Source organism: Lethenteron reissneri, chromosome 32 (assembly GCF_015708825.2).
Source record: "Lethenteron reissneri isolate LAM-NWPU_2019-01 chromosome 32, ASM1570882v1, whole genome shotgun sequence".
Classification (NCBI taxonomy): domain Eukaryota; kingdom Metazoa; phylum Chordata; class Hyperoartia; order Petromyzontiformes; family Petromyzontidae; genus Lethenteron; species Lethenteron reissneri.
The window spans coordinates 3,347,678-3,360,461 of NC_083810.1; the positions used below are offsets into that span (position 1 = coordinate 3,347,678).

The window sequence follows — 12,784 nt, forward strand, 5'->3', positions numbered from 1 at the left end:
TTTCAAACCTGGAATTTATGGAGCATGCGATGTATGACCACTGCCAGTAAAAGCAGAAGCATGTCTAAGCTTGTTGACCTTTTCATTGAACGCAACAAGATCTGCCGTATTTCCAGCATGGGCTGAAAATACTGTGTGTCATCGTGTCTTGGTGCGATATAATTTCATGTTATCAAAGTGTGAGAACTATTACCGAGTGATGGACACAAACGTCACGCGCTCTGAAGAACCAACTTGCGTGGAAGTAATTAATTGGTACACTTTTTGTCTGTAATGATAAACATATACTTTTTTTATCTTCTGCCAATTGTTATATCGTTATCAAATTAAAAATATGCCAAATATTTCTCTTGAGAATTATTACAGTAAAGCATTGCACGAGCTCGTGTAATCGTGCACAGGTTGATCAAACTTGGTGTCACAGAACTGCTTCTGAATTTGCTTCCATTAGCCTCTCTTTTTTTAGTGCCCTGCAAAGAGTGTCAATCGTATGGCAATCAAAGCAATTGTCTTCATCCTCAGCACTGGAATATGCTGAGTAAAGTGACAAAACAAATGCAATACGATATTGTTTTATTCACTTAGTCATTATTAGCCATCAACGCATTGCACCTGAGGATCTGTGTTTGTTTTCATCTCTTGGCTGACACCCGTTTATGATCCAAGGATCTAGGTCAGTTCTCTTCATTGCAAGGCCCGCAGGCCACTAGCGACCACTGGTGGCCTGTTAGTGCGGCCTCTAACATGCGGCCCCTGACAATGCAAACATGTGAAAACACCCCCCCATCATCATGCTTTCAAACCCCAATGGTTTAAAATGTGTGGCAGCCTTCACACTGATGATGTCTTATCGGTGAAGGTGCCCCACCCCTGTGAAAATTGTGGTACCAGCGCCTTATGATGACAATGGTATCAGCCCTATGTCACTCGGCCACCACATTGATTTCGTACGAATTGATAGTCCATTCATATTTGTGTTGATTGGAATAGTGTTTGTTTTGTTTCGAATCTTTTAAGTGATGCAAACGTCTTGGTAAAAAAAAAAGCTTCTCGACAACAATGCTAATTTTTATCCATGTATTTTTCCCGAAGGTCTTACCACAGAGTTCTTCAGCAGAACAGAAATTGGGAACTTTTCAAGGAGTGCATCCAGACCCAAGCAACACCTGTCCAAGGTGAGCATGTGTCACACATGACAGTCCCATGCCCTCAGAATTACTTTTATTTTTAAACACACATACGATGTAATTGGCATTGACCAAACATTCCCAATGCTGAATAATTACCGGCAAATTACTCAAATTGGGATGAGACATGGCAACATTTTGCCGGGCGGTGGTGGTGGCAGCTACACACGTGGCCTGTAATCTCCGTTTCTGTCGGCGTGGAGGTGCCCTAGCCCTGGCTCGTCAGGAGATGGCGGTACAGCAAGTGGACTGATCGCCATGTGTTTCCATCATTATGGGGTTAGAGCGTGTTGTCCTCCCTTCACGTGCTACAGTTTCCACATGCGTGGACACTCGTTATGAATTGGCTGAAAATGAATCTCAAAATAAACACCCAATGGAACACGACCCTCCTGAAAAAGAGTCGTACGACACATTGATTATATCCCGGGTAAAGAGGCGTAAAAATAATGATCCGTTTAACACTTAGTGTTTCGCGACTAATATGTCATTCTGGAAAATCGCCTGATGAAGCTGGTTATTGTAATCACCAGCGAAACGTTGTACTCAGATTGTAAATGTTGTGGGTTTACTTTCCCAACACACCGGTGTGCTGAAGTAGTAACTAATTGGCACGTTTTGTTTGCGTGACAAACCTTACGAAAATAAATTGGCCGTGTCAGGTGCTAATCTAGCCCATAAAACCCTTTAAAAAAAACTTCATTATTTAACAATAACGATGATGATAATGATAATAATACATTTAAAAACATTACAGCATTGTCAGTAAGGCTCGGCATTGCAGAGCTGTGCTGCGCACGCCGGTTAATGCGAGCTGTGCGTGGAACGACCAGGAGTCGCCGGGTCGCGTGGAGACGCGGAGCACGGTGGAGGCGGTGCAGCGCGAGCGGCAGGAGCTGCTGCGCCGCGTGTGCGCCGACCCCGCGCTGCACAACCTCACGCACACCAACGTGTCCCACTTCGTCCTCAGCCGCATCTTCGTGTGCGACCGCTACCGCATCCTCTTCTGCCAGACGCCCAAGGTTGGCAACACGCAGTGGAAGAAGGTCCTCCTGGTGGCGAACGGTGAGCGCTCCAGCCACGCGGGAAAAGGTTTCGTGAGTTGGCCAACACGAACCGAAATTTGGGGCAGTAACCCGGTAGAGGTTGGTTGGTTACCTTGGCTGCGACGGTTAGCACATCGGATTCATGACCTCGCAGCGTGGCAGTTGAAAGGATAATCAAGTTTGTTAAATCTCCCACCCACCCCCAACGCCAGCACAAATAGTATCCTCTCTTTAAAATAATGTGATGGGATTTTGAATTGTCTACTGTGAAGCAGACAGTAAATGATTATGGTCAATAACCTGTGGTGTCAATCAGGGCGGCTGCTAGACTCTGATCACGGATCTCTGCAACAGCAGAAATACGCTACCATTCGACCACGTCACCGCTCCTAGAGAATCTGTTGCCATATTCGCCATTAGCATCAAGCGGCTGCGATAATACACGCAGTCCTCGACGTTAGTACTCACTGTGGTCAGACCGCACCTATGGCACGACACCAACTCAGGTGACACCAACTCAGGCGCGAGTTCTGTGCACAAACAAAGATCCCCCATTTAGCCTTAACAGACTGTAGGGGCAAGTGCTGTTAGCGAGCACCTATGAAGGCCGGCACGGCACACGAGGGGGTGGGTGGCCAACGCCATGTCCGGCCGCCTTTGTCTCCCTAGTGACGATGTTTACACACCACACCAGGTACTCGTTTGAGGCTGAGTCGACCTAGGGGAGGCCCGGGACCGGTTCAGATAATTGTCACTGGTGTTGGCCGTGAGCGGGAATCAAACTCGGGTCGTCAGGTTCATAGCGCAGCGCGCTAACCGCTACACTACCGCTCCCAATGGGATACCACGTCAGCGAGATGGTCACTACCTTCCCTGGTATGCAGGAGGACGAGGGTTCGATCCCAACCCCGACGCTTGTTTGTTTGGAGTTTGCATGTCTCTCTCCCCGTGGTCACGTGGATTTTTCTCCGATTCCGCCGGTTTTTCCTTCACATTTAGAAACATGCGGTTTAGAGTATTTAGCTGCAATACATTTTCACGTGATAAGCCACTTCGTTGAGCTATCATTTGTGGACAAGTTGCTTCTGAAAAAGAGCTCTCTAGCTCAGCGTGCCTTACCTAGTAAAATAAAAAATTGTTTAGTTTTGATAGTTTTAGTTTAAAACTCTGTTCATTCTCAGTGATGTTTTAACGTGTTGGCATGGCTCATGTGCAGCAAATAGCGGTGGAGTTAAGGTGACTCTCGTTGTGGTAAAGCAAATGTGAGATATTTGTGATTTTGTCGTTATTGGCGTTGAAGGACACGTGTGACGTATGTGCAATGCAGGCCGCTACAACAGCACGAGCGACGTGCCTGAAGACATCGTGCACCAGCACGACAAGAACGGCCTGCCTCGCCTCTCCAGCCTCCCTCCTGGGGAAGTCTCCCTGAGGTAATGCTATACGGCAACTCGCTGGCGAGCGGGGAGGGGGTGGCAGCCACTGTGGATGTTGTGGAGCTGTCTGAACACCTTCCCTGACATATGTAGACATAGCTCAGACACAGAGCCGAATAAATAAGCCTACAGGCACAGGCGTACTTCCTGCTTCTCCACCCAAACTATGCTTTTCCACATTGTTTGCTGGTAAACACCCTGTTGTGTATCAGTTTGTTACACAACAAAACTGTTTTCAACCCTGTATTTCAGAATTTCGTCCTGAGCTTGTGCCCGGTAATGTTTAGTTTTATCAGGCTCTGCTAAGAGACAACCTACAACATACATAGCCAACTGTGCTAATCTAACGTAGCGAACCGTGCACGAACAGAAGTAGGCTCGGTAGCCGAGACAGGAGCCGCATGGATTGAATACAACTATAACATTTGTGATGAAGTGGGGGGAGAACTTTGCAGACCCCTTCGGTGATCTACCCAATCACAGCTTGGAACCGATAGCTCGGAAGGACACCAACAACTTCCTGCGCCTGCCTGCACCCCCACCACCAAGGCGAACATTTAGCTCCCATAGTACCTCCTCCTTGTCCTCCCACAACTTCCTCTTCTATATTTGCTATGCCTGGAGTTGCCACGTAATTAATCACTTCACATATGACCTTTGCAGTGTTGCAAAAGTCAGCAGAGTTTTCAGAAGTCTTAACTTCAAATCGATTATAGTTTGTTTACCTACCGAGGAGAAGCATCTGGGGAAGATGGAATGCTGTGTAACTTGATTATGAAGGGATTCCTGTATTGAACGAACGTATTGCCAACTTTCTGAAATGTTGTCAATATGGGGTACAATACAATCCCAGAGACATTGAGAAGTGGATATCACATTTTGAAGTCGTAGCGAAATGAAGCCGCAATATCTCGGCAGAAACAAATTGGGACATGCTGCTGTATGGCCTAGTTATGCAGCCATTGTTTGATGTCAAAATTAGCATCAGGCCCTTGAGCCAAACTATCTATATACTGCCATTACAAAATAAGTCATAAAGACTGTATAGGAATGTTATACATAATTAAACACCCCTGCTTGAATTTAAATGATGAGTAACTTTGGTATTTGTGCCATTCGTATAGCGCAAAGCTGTCACTAAAGCGCTATATTTAACGGATGAATATATTCCACTTTAGTTTCACAGCAGGGGTGATGTTCCAACAAGGTTTGTACCCATTTGGGTAATTTGCGAGTAGTTTTCACAAACTGGCTGGTTACATATGGCCTATCTCGATCGAATGACATCCCTGGATCCTTAACGTTCACTGTTAAGCGGACCGTGCATTTTTGTTTGTTTGTTAATACACCACAGTATTGACCAGGGTGGCCACTGCGATAAAACTACGAGCCTCTGCAATAAGTGGCAAACACCCCCCCCCCCACCGCCCGGTCACGTTAGCGTCCCCAAGCGAGGCTGGAGCGAGCTTTAGTTGCGACTCTCGCCTCTCGCGAAAACTTTGGTCCCACAGACTGACACACGTGGATGCACCGTCCCATCCTCCGCAGGCTACGGACATACTTCAAGTTCCTGATCGTGCGGGAACCGTTCGACCGCATCATCTCGGCCTTCAAGGACAAGTTCGTGAAGAACCCGCGGCAGGAGCCGTGGTACAGACAGAGGATAGCCCCGGCAATTGTGCGCCGCTACGGCTCGGGCCCCGCCCGCCGCCACGCCCTCCGCTTTGAGGACTTTGTACGCTACCTGGGCGACGCGCAGGCCGAGCGACTGGACGCAGCCTTCGGCGAGCACATCATCCACTGGGTGACGTACGTGCGGCTGTGCGCGCCCTGCCAGATCGACTACGACGCCGTGGGGCATCACGAGACGCTGGAGAGCGACGCGCCGTACGTCCTGCGGCAGGCCGGGGTCCCGAGCCACGCGGCCTACCCGCCCATCCCGCCCGGCGTCACAGCGTTCAACCGTTCCAAGGTGCAGCACTATTTCCGCGGGATCAGCCCCACGTGGATCAGACGACTCTACCGCCGCTACGAGGGAGATTTCCGGCTCTTCGGATACGAGGAGCCCTCGTTTCTCTGGATGTGAATGTTGGCGGCGGATAACGGCCGTGATTGAGCGGATCAGCCCAAAATGACCAACGTTTTGTTTTGTTTTCATTATATTTTTGTACACATAATGAAATTAGAAGCCTTTTTGGAAAAGCATTTATGTTTTAGTGGTATTACACAAAAAAACGTCATACATTGAGTGAAATCCATTTCTGTCTATGTGCTCTGTGCATACTTATATTTGACAGTCTATCCTGAAAATGTATGTTGATGCACAAAAAGTGGAAACCACTGTTCTCTTTAGACGTCCAAACCTTCATTGTCATACCAAGCTAAATGGTGCATTTCTATCCACGTACCAATGTGTTTTCTCAATCTCCATGACCTGATCCCATACTGGAATGAGTCACTTGCAATATTTATTTAACACCATATGCTGTCACAACAAGCGGCAATGCTACGGATTTTTGCCTGGCATTTTAAACGTTGACGTTTGTAACGTGGGCATTGTTTTCTGAAGAAGGCTGGAATAATGAAGCAGGACCGTGACGCTGGCTGTGTGTATTTGGCTGGCCTCACAAACGAAAGTGTTTGGTGCTCGCTTGGCATTTAAAACACACGTGTGGTCGTCCTGAGATTCTGTACTCGGGATGCACAACTGCACTACTGGAAGTGGTATAGGTTTATACCTACCAACCTCCCCTCACTGATGTATATAGCCTCTTTCTGATCGGTGATAAGTTGGCAATTCACACACCGTTAACTGCAAAAGGGATGTGTGAAGCCAAGAATCCAACTGAGTGTCACACATTGCACGTGGCAGCACAGATTGATTTATGGATGTTTGAGACAAATCCTCGAATAACCAATAATAATAAGAAACCGCAAGTGGCACATAGAGACGCGACGGGGACTCGGCACAGCACTGCTGTTATAACCCTGTTCACCGTCCCCAGTTTGTCGTTGTCATAGTTGGCGACTTTTTATTGATCCTCAGCTCGTTGAGAGAGTGAGGTGTTTGAACAGTAAATTGTGCCGTTGGGCAGTATTGAATTCGGTGGAAATTCCCCAGTGGCAAAATCCTCTGTTTTAGAATAACGACTGTAGGCTGCTTAATGAGGCTAATATACCATGGTTTAAAGATAAGTCCAAGAAAGGGCATTGCTTTCCACAGTGTACGGGACATTGAGGGCAGTGACTAGGGAACATGCAGAGATTATGTTCGGATGTGTTGGAATTAAGTTTGATTCCCATGTTTGGCTGTAACTTTAAACATGGTACGTGGGCTATCGTGTCATCTTATGTATTATTATTTTGCACTTCATCCTGCAAATGGTGTTGTTGAATGAAACCAGATGACACTGTGTAGCAGTTAAGAGCGATTGGCTCGCATTCAAACGGTTTAGAGGTAAAATCCCGCATGGGGCAGCCTACTCAACCCATCAGTTTTATAGCACGAATAAAATACATACCACTCTGTGGCTTGTGGCTTATCTGCCCGCAAGGTGATTGTCCTATTACCCTGAAAGTGTGGAATTTCCACCGCTGCCTCATGGCCACCAATGGAAGTGAGTGCTCCCCCCTGTGGTTAATCCAGCAGAGAAGAATGGGGGCACGGGTGAGGTGGGACGGTTTCTGTAATTTTGTTACTAACGATAATAACAAGCAGTCAAAGTAGGGGAAATTGTATTGTTAAAAAACCAACAGAACTAATGGCTTGAATTAATTAAGATGAGCTTGTATAAATGAAGAAATTGTATTTAGTGTTTGTATAATAATTTATCAACTCGCACAGGGATTTCCATAATTACACCGTACTTGTCCACGGAGCTTGCCTGTCTGCAGCGGACGGGACCGTTATGAGCCGTGTGGACTGCGTTTCTTAAGTCTCCCATCGGTCGTCGCATGTATGTGTGTATGTTGAATGTCTTTCGCACGGTATGTAGCCAACCGGGCACGCCTGTCGTTGCCGCCATTTCAGTGGCGTTTGCGATCCGTTTACACCCGTTTTTTAAACGGGGCATTCAACGGCACCATCCGTTTGCCGTGGGCCTGGTTGCTTTACGGCGGATTAATCGAGGCGCACATTTCGTAACATTGCGAGGAGGATTTTAGATTTGCACCTTAAGAGGGCAGCACCAAGACGTGCTGGTTGTACTCCATCATTTAAGGAATCGTGTTGCTCAACTTAACTCTGGCTAGTGGTTGATGAGCACAGTCAGGACCGTGTGGCTTTAGTTTTGCTTAAAGGTGCCATGGGGTGAAGTGCACTGCGATGGAGTTTGAATGTGCAGGTTGGCGTGTGGAGCAGACTGGGATGCGCAGCGTGGAGAAATATTTTTATCATTGCTGGCAGCTTCCATTTCCACTTTATTTGTTGAACATTTTTGGAGACGATGATGATGACGACGTTGCCTGCGTGATTTAAATTACCAAGCACTGTAGATGTTGAGTGAAGGGAAGCTTCACAAACTTAGTGTTTAGTTAAATTTTAAAAGTAGCAAAGGTATCACAGCTCCTAATGTAAATGTATCTACAGCCACGGTAGCTTGTGCTTTCGTCGTGGCCACATTAGAGTGCTTTCTCTTCTGATCTGACCTTTCTGTTCAAGGTTGCAGTCAGCTGGCATCCCTGCTTGGGGCAGAATCAAAACCGCTGTAGCCAGGGAGACCACGCTGTACGACCACTCTATATGCGCTTCACACTCGAGAGAGAGAGAGCTCTTCGAAAGTTTGGGGACCGCCGTCTGCAGCGATATCACTCCGTGGGAGTTAGCTTTGGTGCGGCTGCCTTGGCGCAGTGCGGTGCTGTGTTGATGCGACTTTGCTTGAGGAGACAATGGCATGCACAGTCGTATTCATTGGCCTGTGGACTTGATGCCACTGAACACGGGACAGGTCGGCCGTATAAAGTACGCTGGTCTGCCAGCGATTAGCAAACGGAAAACGGTGGCAGTTCAAGCAATCCGAGCCCATGCATATGTATACTTGGTGACTGATAGGCGGAACACGCGCTGAAAAATACACAGAGGTATGAGGAGAGGTGCATGCTTGGAATTGCACCGAGAGACTGAAGAGGGAACAACGTAGGTCAGAGAAAAAAAGCAAGTGACAGCCATTGTGTTGACAATGGTAAATGGGCTTGGGCAGGACAAATCACGAGGCCGGATGACGACTGATGATGTGACTGGGTGGATGGATTAGCAGCCAAAGGAGAGAACGCACCCAAGAAGATAAACCACCGCCAGAAATGCGGCGATGAGTTCGGTTCATGTGCACAAGTGAGGTGGGCGGTAGCAGCACCAGACGTGTGAGGGATGACAGCAGCATGGGGAGGCCTTCATCCAGCAGTGGATAGACAATGGCAGGATGGTGGCAGGAACCACTTTGTGGGGTGTGACTTCACTGAGAACAACTTTAAAAATTAAAATCGTGCTGTGTGATTCACTATTACACAATGGCTGTGATTATGGCCGAGGTGGAATCCACAAATTACGTATTGTGATTGAGTAATAGTGTTACTTTCAGTTACAAATTATTATTGTTGGGAAAATGTATTAATGACATGAAGATCTTTGGGGGAAAGAAATGTTGAGACAGTAATATTGTGCGATTGAATGCCAATGCACGTGTCGTTTCATTTACATTGTGATCCAGTTCCGCAGTCCAACAACTGGCTCTGGGAAGGGCGACGGTGTGCTCTAAGTGTACTGTATCGAAGATGATGATCACTGGTGGCAGGAATGTCTGTCGCGTAATTCTAGGCCAGCAACATCCTTTGCCCGTCAGGTGATGTTACTGCGAAGCAAGCCGCACCGAGAAATCGTTATCACCTTTCAGTTTGTGAGTAGTGGGGTGAATTTTAATTCGGTCACCAGTCACTGTAGCACATGGCCACATGTTGGTGTGTGTGCGTGTTATTCGTTTTGCACTGATCACTGAAAGAAACCGAACAATTATGTAAAACAGTGGCTTCTTTTTTATTCCACTAATCGGATGTACTGTATTTAAAAATGTGTGTAAAATAAATCTTTAAAAAATCGGTCTTGTTTTATCATCCTGTTATCACACCGGGGCCTAAAGTAGTTAATCCGAAGAAGATGCTTGTGCTTGCCATTATAAAGTGTCGCGTCCATCACCAGGTCATGGCCACCAATTGAGCTGAGCGCTTTGTAATTACACGCTGTCTTTTGAATGTGTAAAACTGCACAAACAAATGTTCATTTACAATTTGACTGCCATTACATCATCTTGGAATGCTGACATTATGTCATGCATGTGTAGTGACATCGGGGATGTCACTGTATAGTGCCGGCCCGGAAGGGCCATGCCGTTTGATGTTCCTACATCGTGGACGGCACTGTGTGGGTGGCTGTGTGTAATACCAGCCCGAGTGGGGCTTGGTGAGCACTGGGATAGTGCGGGCACCACGCACAGCGTGTGGTGGGGGGGCTCCCGCGAGGGGGAGTGGGTGAGCGTCAGCCCAGGGGCAGGGTTTCCCCGGGGGCATGGCACTCTGGTTGACCCCGTAGACACGTGATCCGGAATGTCCACACAAGGGCCCACAGGTGGGGGGGGGGGGGGGGGCTATTGGGTGATCACGTGTCCGGGGAGAGCTCTTGAGAAGGATCGAGAGGGGACGAGAATGCTCGAGAGGGAACGAGAATTCTCGAGAAGGCAGGCGGAGCGGCCCCGACCGTAGGGGGATATAAGGCGGGTCCTTGAGAGTGACCGGGGTCGCTTCATTCTCTAAGCTGGAAGCTCAACATCTATAAGCGGGAAGCTCTACGTCTCAAGCTGAAGCTCTTCGTCCTATGAGGCAACCACGTGGTCGGGGACCCGAGTGAGGATCCGACCCTTCGTAGAAGTAACTCCTCTGTATAATGTAGTTATCTGGGTGGTCACCACCCTAAGCTGTATCTGGTAAGGGGCAGTTACCCCTTTGTGTTACGGTGTTACAATAAATGTGTTGCCTCTTAAAGGAACAACGTCTGTGACTCAGTTGGACTCACTACACATGCTGAACTTCTTTCGCACCGTACGTAGCCAACCCTGCTAATCAGAGGTGCGGAGAGTTCACACTGGACTTGCAATCCTGATATTGTTAGTTCAGTTGGATCTTATAGCGGAGGAGCTGAAACAATGGTGCGAGCTTCTTATACGCACCAAGCTCTGTCCACCCATCAGTGTGCGTACAACCACTGTTAGTCGGCGGCAAGTCGTGTGCGGTGGAGTAAAATTGTGGGTACTCCCATCTCTTCCAATATGTCGAAGCAGGGTGAATGACACGGCCAATTTTTCTCGAGGGGGGCTCTATTGGGCTCTCTCTAGCCAGACGCCCTTCTTCCAGCAGTGGCGTGAGCAATAAATTGCAGGGCTGCGCATTTACCCTTTGCACCACCACAGCGCCAGTTGTCGGTCAGGCTCGCATCCCCGTGCATATGCACACACAGGCAAACTAGGAGTTTATTTAGGAATATTTTAACGTTGTGCATGCATGTTGTCTGCCCATTGCGAGGTGGTCATCAAGGTTAACAGGGTTGAGCTCTGATATGCGCTCAGTGGCGCTCGCCAATGCATGACGGGGTTATCAGCTGTGGGGGCAATAGGGATGCTGCTGTCGGACAGTACTGTACAGTGCCACCACGATGACCTCCCCCCCACACGACAAATCACGTGGGGCACGCAGCACAGCACAAATGGTAGACAAACAGCTCCACCCCCTGCCATCCATGGGGCGCATATCGATCGGTCTCCGCTCGCTAAGCTAACATTTTGCTCGTTTTGCGGACAAATGGGTATAAATAAAAATGTCTCATAGTAAATTCTCGTAGAAAGAATGCTCGTTAAGCGAGACACGTTTGTACATAAATATAGAATTACTCCATTGTACAGCTATGCTCCCGTGTATATACTCCCATCCAACCAGCACTGACCCTCCCTTGCGGTGTGGTACGGCCAAATGACCCACACAACCCACAAGGCTTGGGACAGCCCTAGTCCACCAGCGGATCGGCGTCTGGGCTGTGCATGTACACATGGGACTAATCTACATGTGTACGTGAATACCTCGTCCGAGTATAATAACAGACAGAGAGCATGAGGGAGGAGAAGGATGATCCAGGCTAGTCAAGCTAGACAACCATGTCAGGAGCAGCGGAGTGTATCACTGTAATGGTGTGTTTTGGATGACCACAGCCGCACACTGGAGAGTATTTTTATTTTCCGTTTGTGCATCGGGTATTGCCATTTGCCATGGTTGGTGCCAACGGATGCGGTTTAGGGTGGACCACGAGCTTCGCGGAAGATCAAAACCCAGGGATCATCAGCACTGTCATGCCATGCCAACTAAATTGCCGGCAGTGCACGGGCTGTCCAGATATGTAGCGCTGTCCACTGGTGCGCGTGCGTGCGAATCAAACGCAGGTGTTGGCATCCCGCGCCAGTGAGGGCCGAGCACACGCAAGGCAGCTTGGGTGGCGCGGGTGGGGACGTTGTGGTTCTGCACGGAGTTGTCTTTGTGACAGACGCCCGCTCTCTCCTCTCTCACTCTTCATGAAAGCACATGCAGTGTTTCCGATCCATTTAGTTCCGTCAGTACACTGTGGGGTTCATGCTGGGACGTACGCATGGTTTAGCAGTTTGACGTAATAAAGTACCAAGATGGCGATGAAATTGAATCTTCACTGTAAGGGATGCGCAGTTTGTATTAGAGTAGACATTCATTTTGATTCTAATTATTTTTAAATAGTTCACAATGTTAATACGTCGATTGGATGGCGCTTTAAACGTGCTTGTGATGTGTAAGGTGGCCACGTTATGGAAATACTGTTGGCTGCTCGATTTCATTGTTTAGTGCATGATTTCACATGTGAAGTATGGGAAATGACGGCAGGAACTTCTTGACGGGTAACACACTTTTATTAAATCTTGACGTGTCACAATACGTGTGGTCTCTATTCTTCTGACTATACACTCCACTTAACTCGTGTAGACTCTATGCCTCTGGCTACACACAATGCACTTGACTCGTGTAGACCCTATGCCTCTGGCTACACATAATGCAC

General features: G+C 48.1%; 1 protein-coding gene across 5 annotated transcripts in view; it reads left to right on the forward strand.

Annotated features, from left to right (window-relative positions):
• The window catches only part of CHST10 (carbohydrate sulfotransferase 10), a 70,902-nt gene extending 58,318 nt beyond the window's left edge, over positions 1–12,584 (forward strand). For all 5 annotated transcript variants that reach the window (XM_061563743.1, XM_061563745.1, XM_061563744.1 and 2 more), the window contains exons 3-6: positions 1,093–1,175; positions 2,021–2,252; positions 3,561–3,666; positions 5,218–12,584. In XM_061563743.1, coding sequence (XP_061419727.1) covers positions 1,093–1,175; positions 2,021–2,252; positions 3,561–3,666; positions 5,218–5,755 — 959 coding nt within the window. In that variant the 3' untranslated portion in view covers positions 5,756–12,584. The remainder of the gene's footprint in view (positions 1–1,092; positions 1,176–2,020; positions 2,253–3,560; positions 3,667–5,217) is intronic.
• The last annotated feature ends 200 nt before the right edge of the window (positions 12,585–12,784 follow it).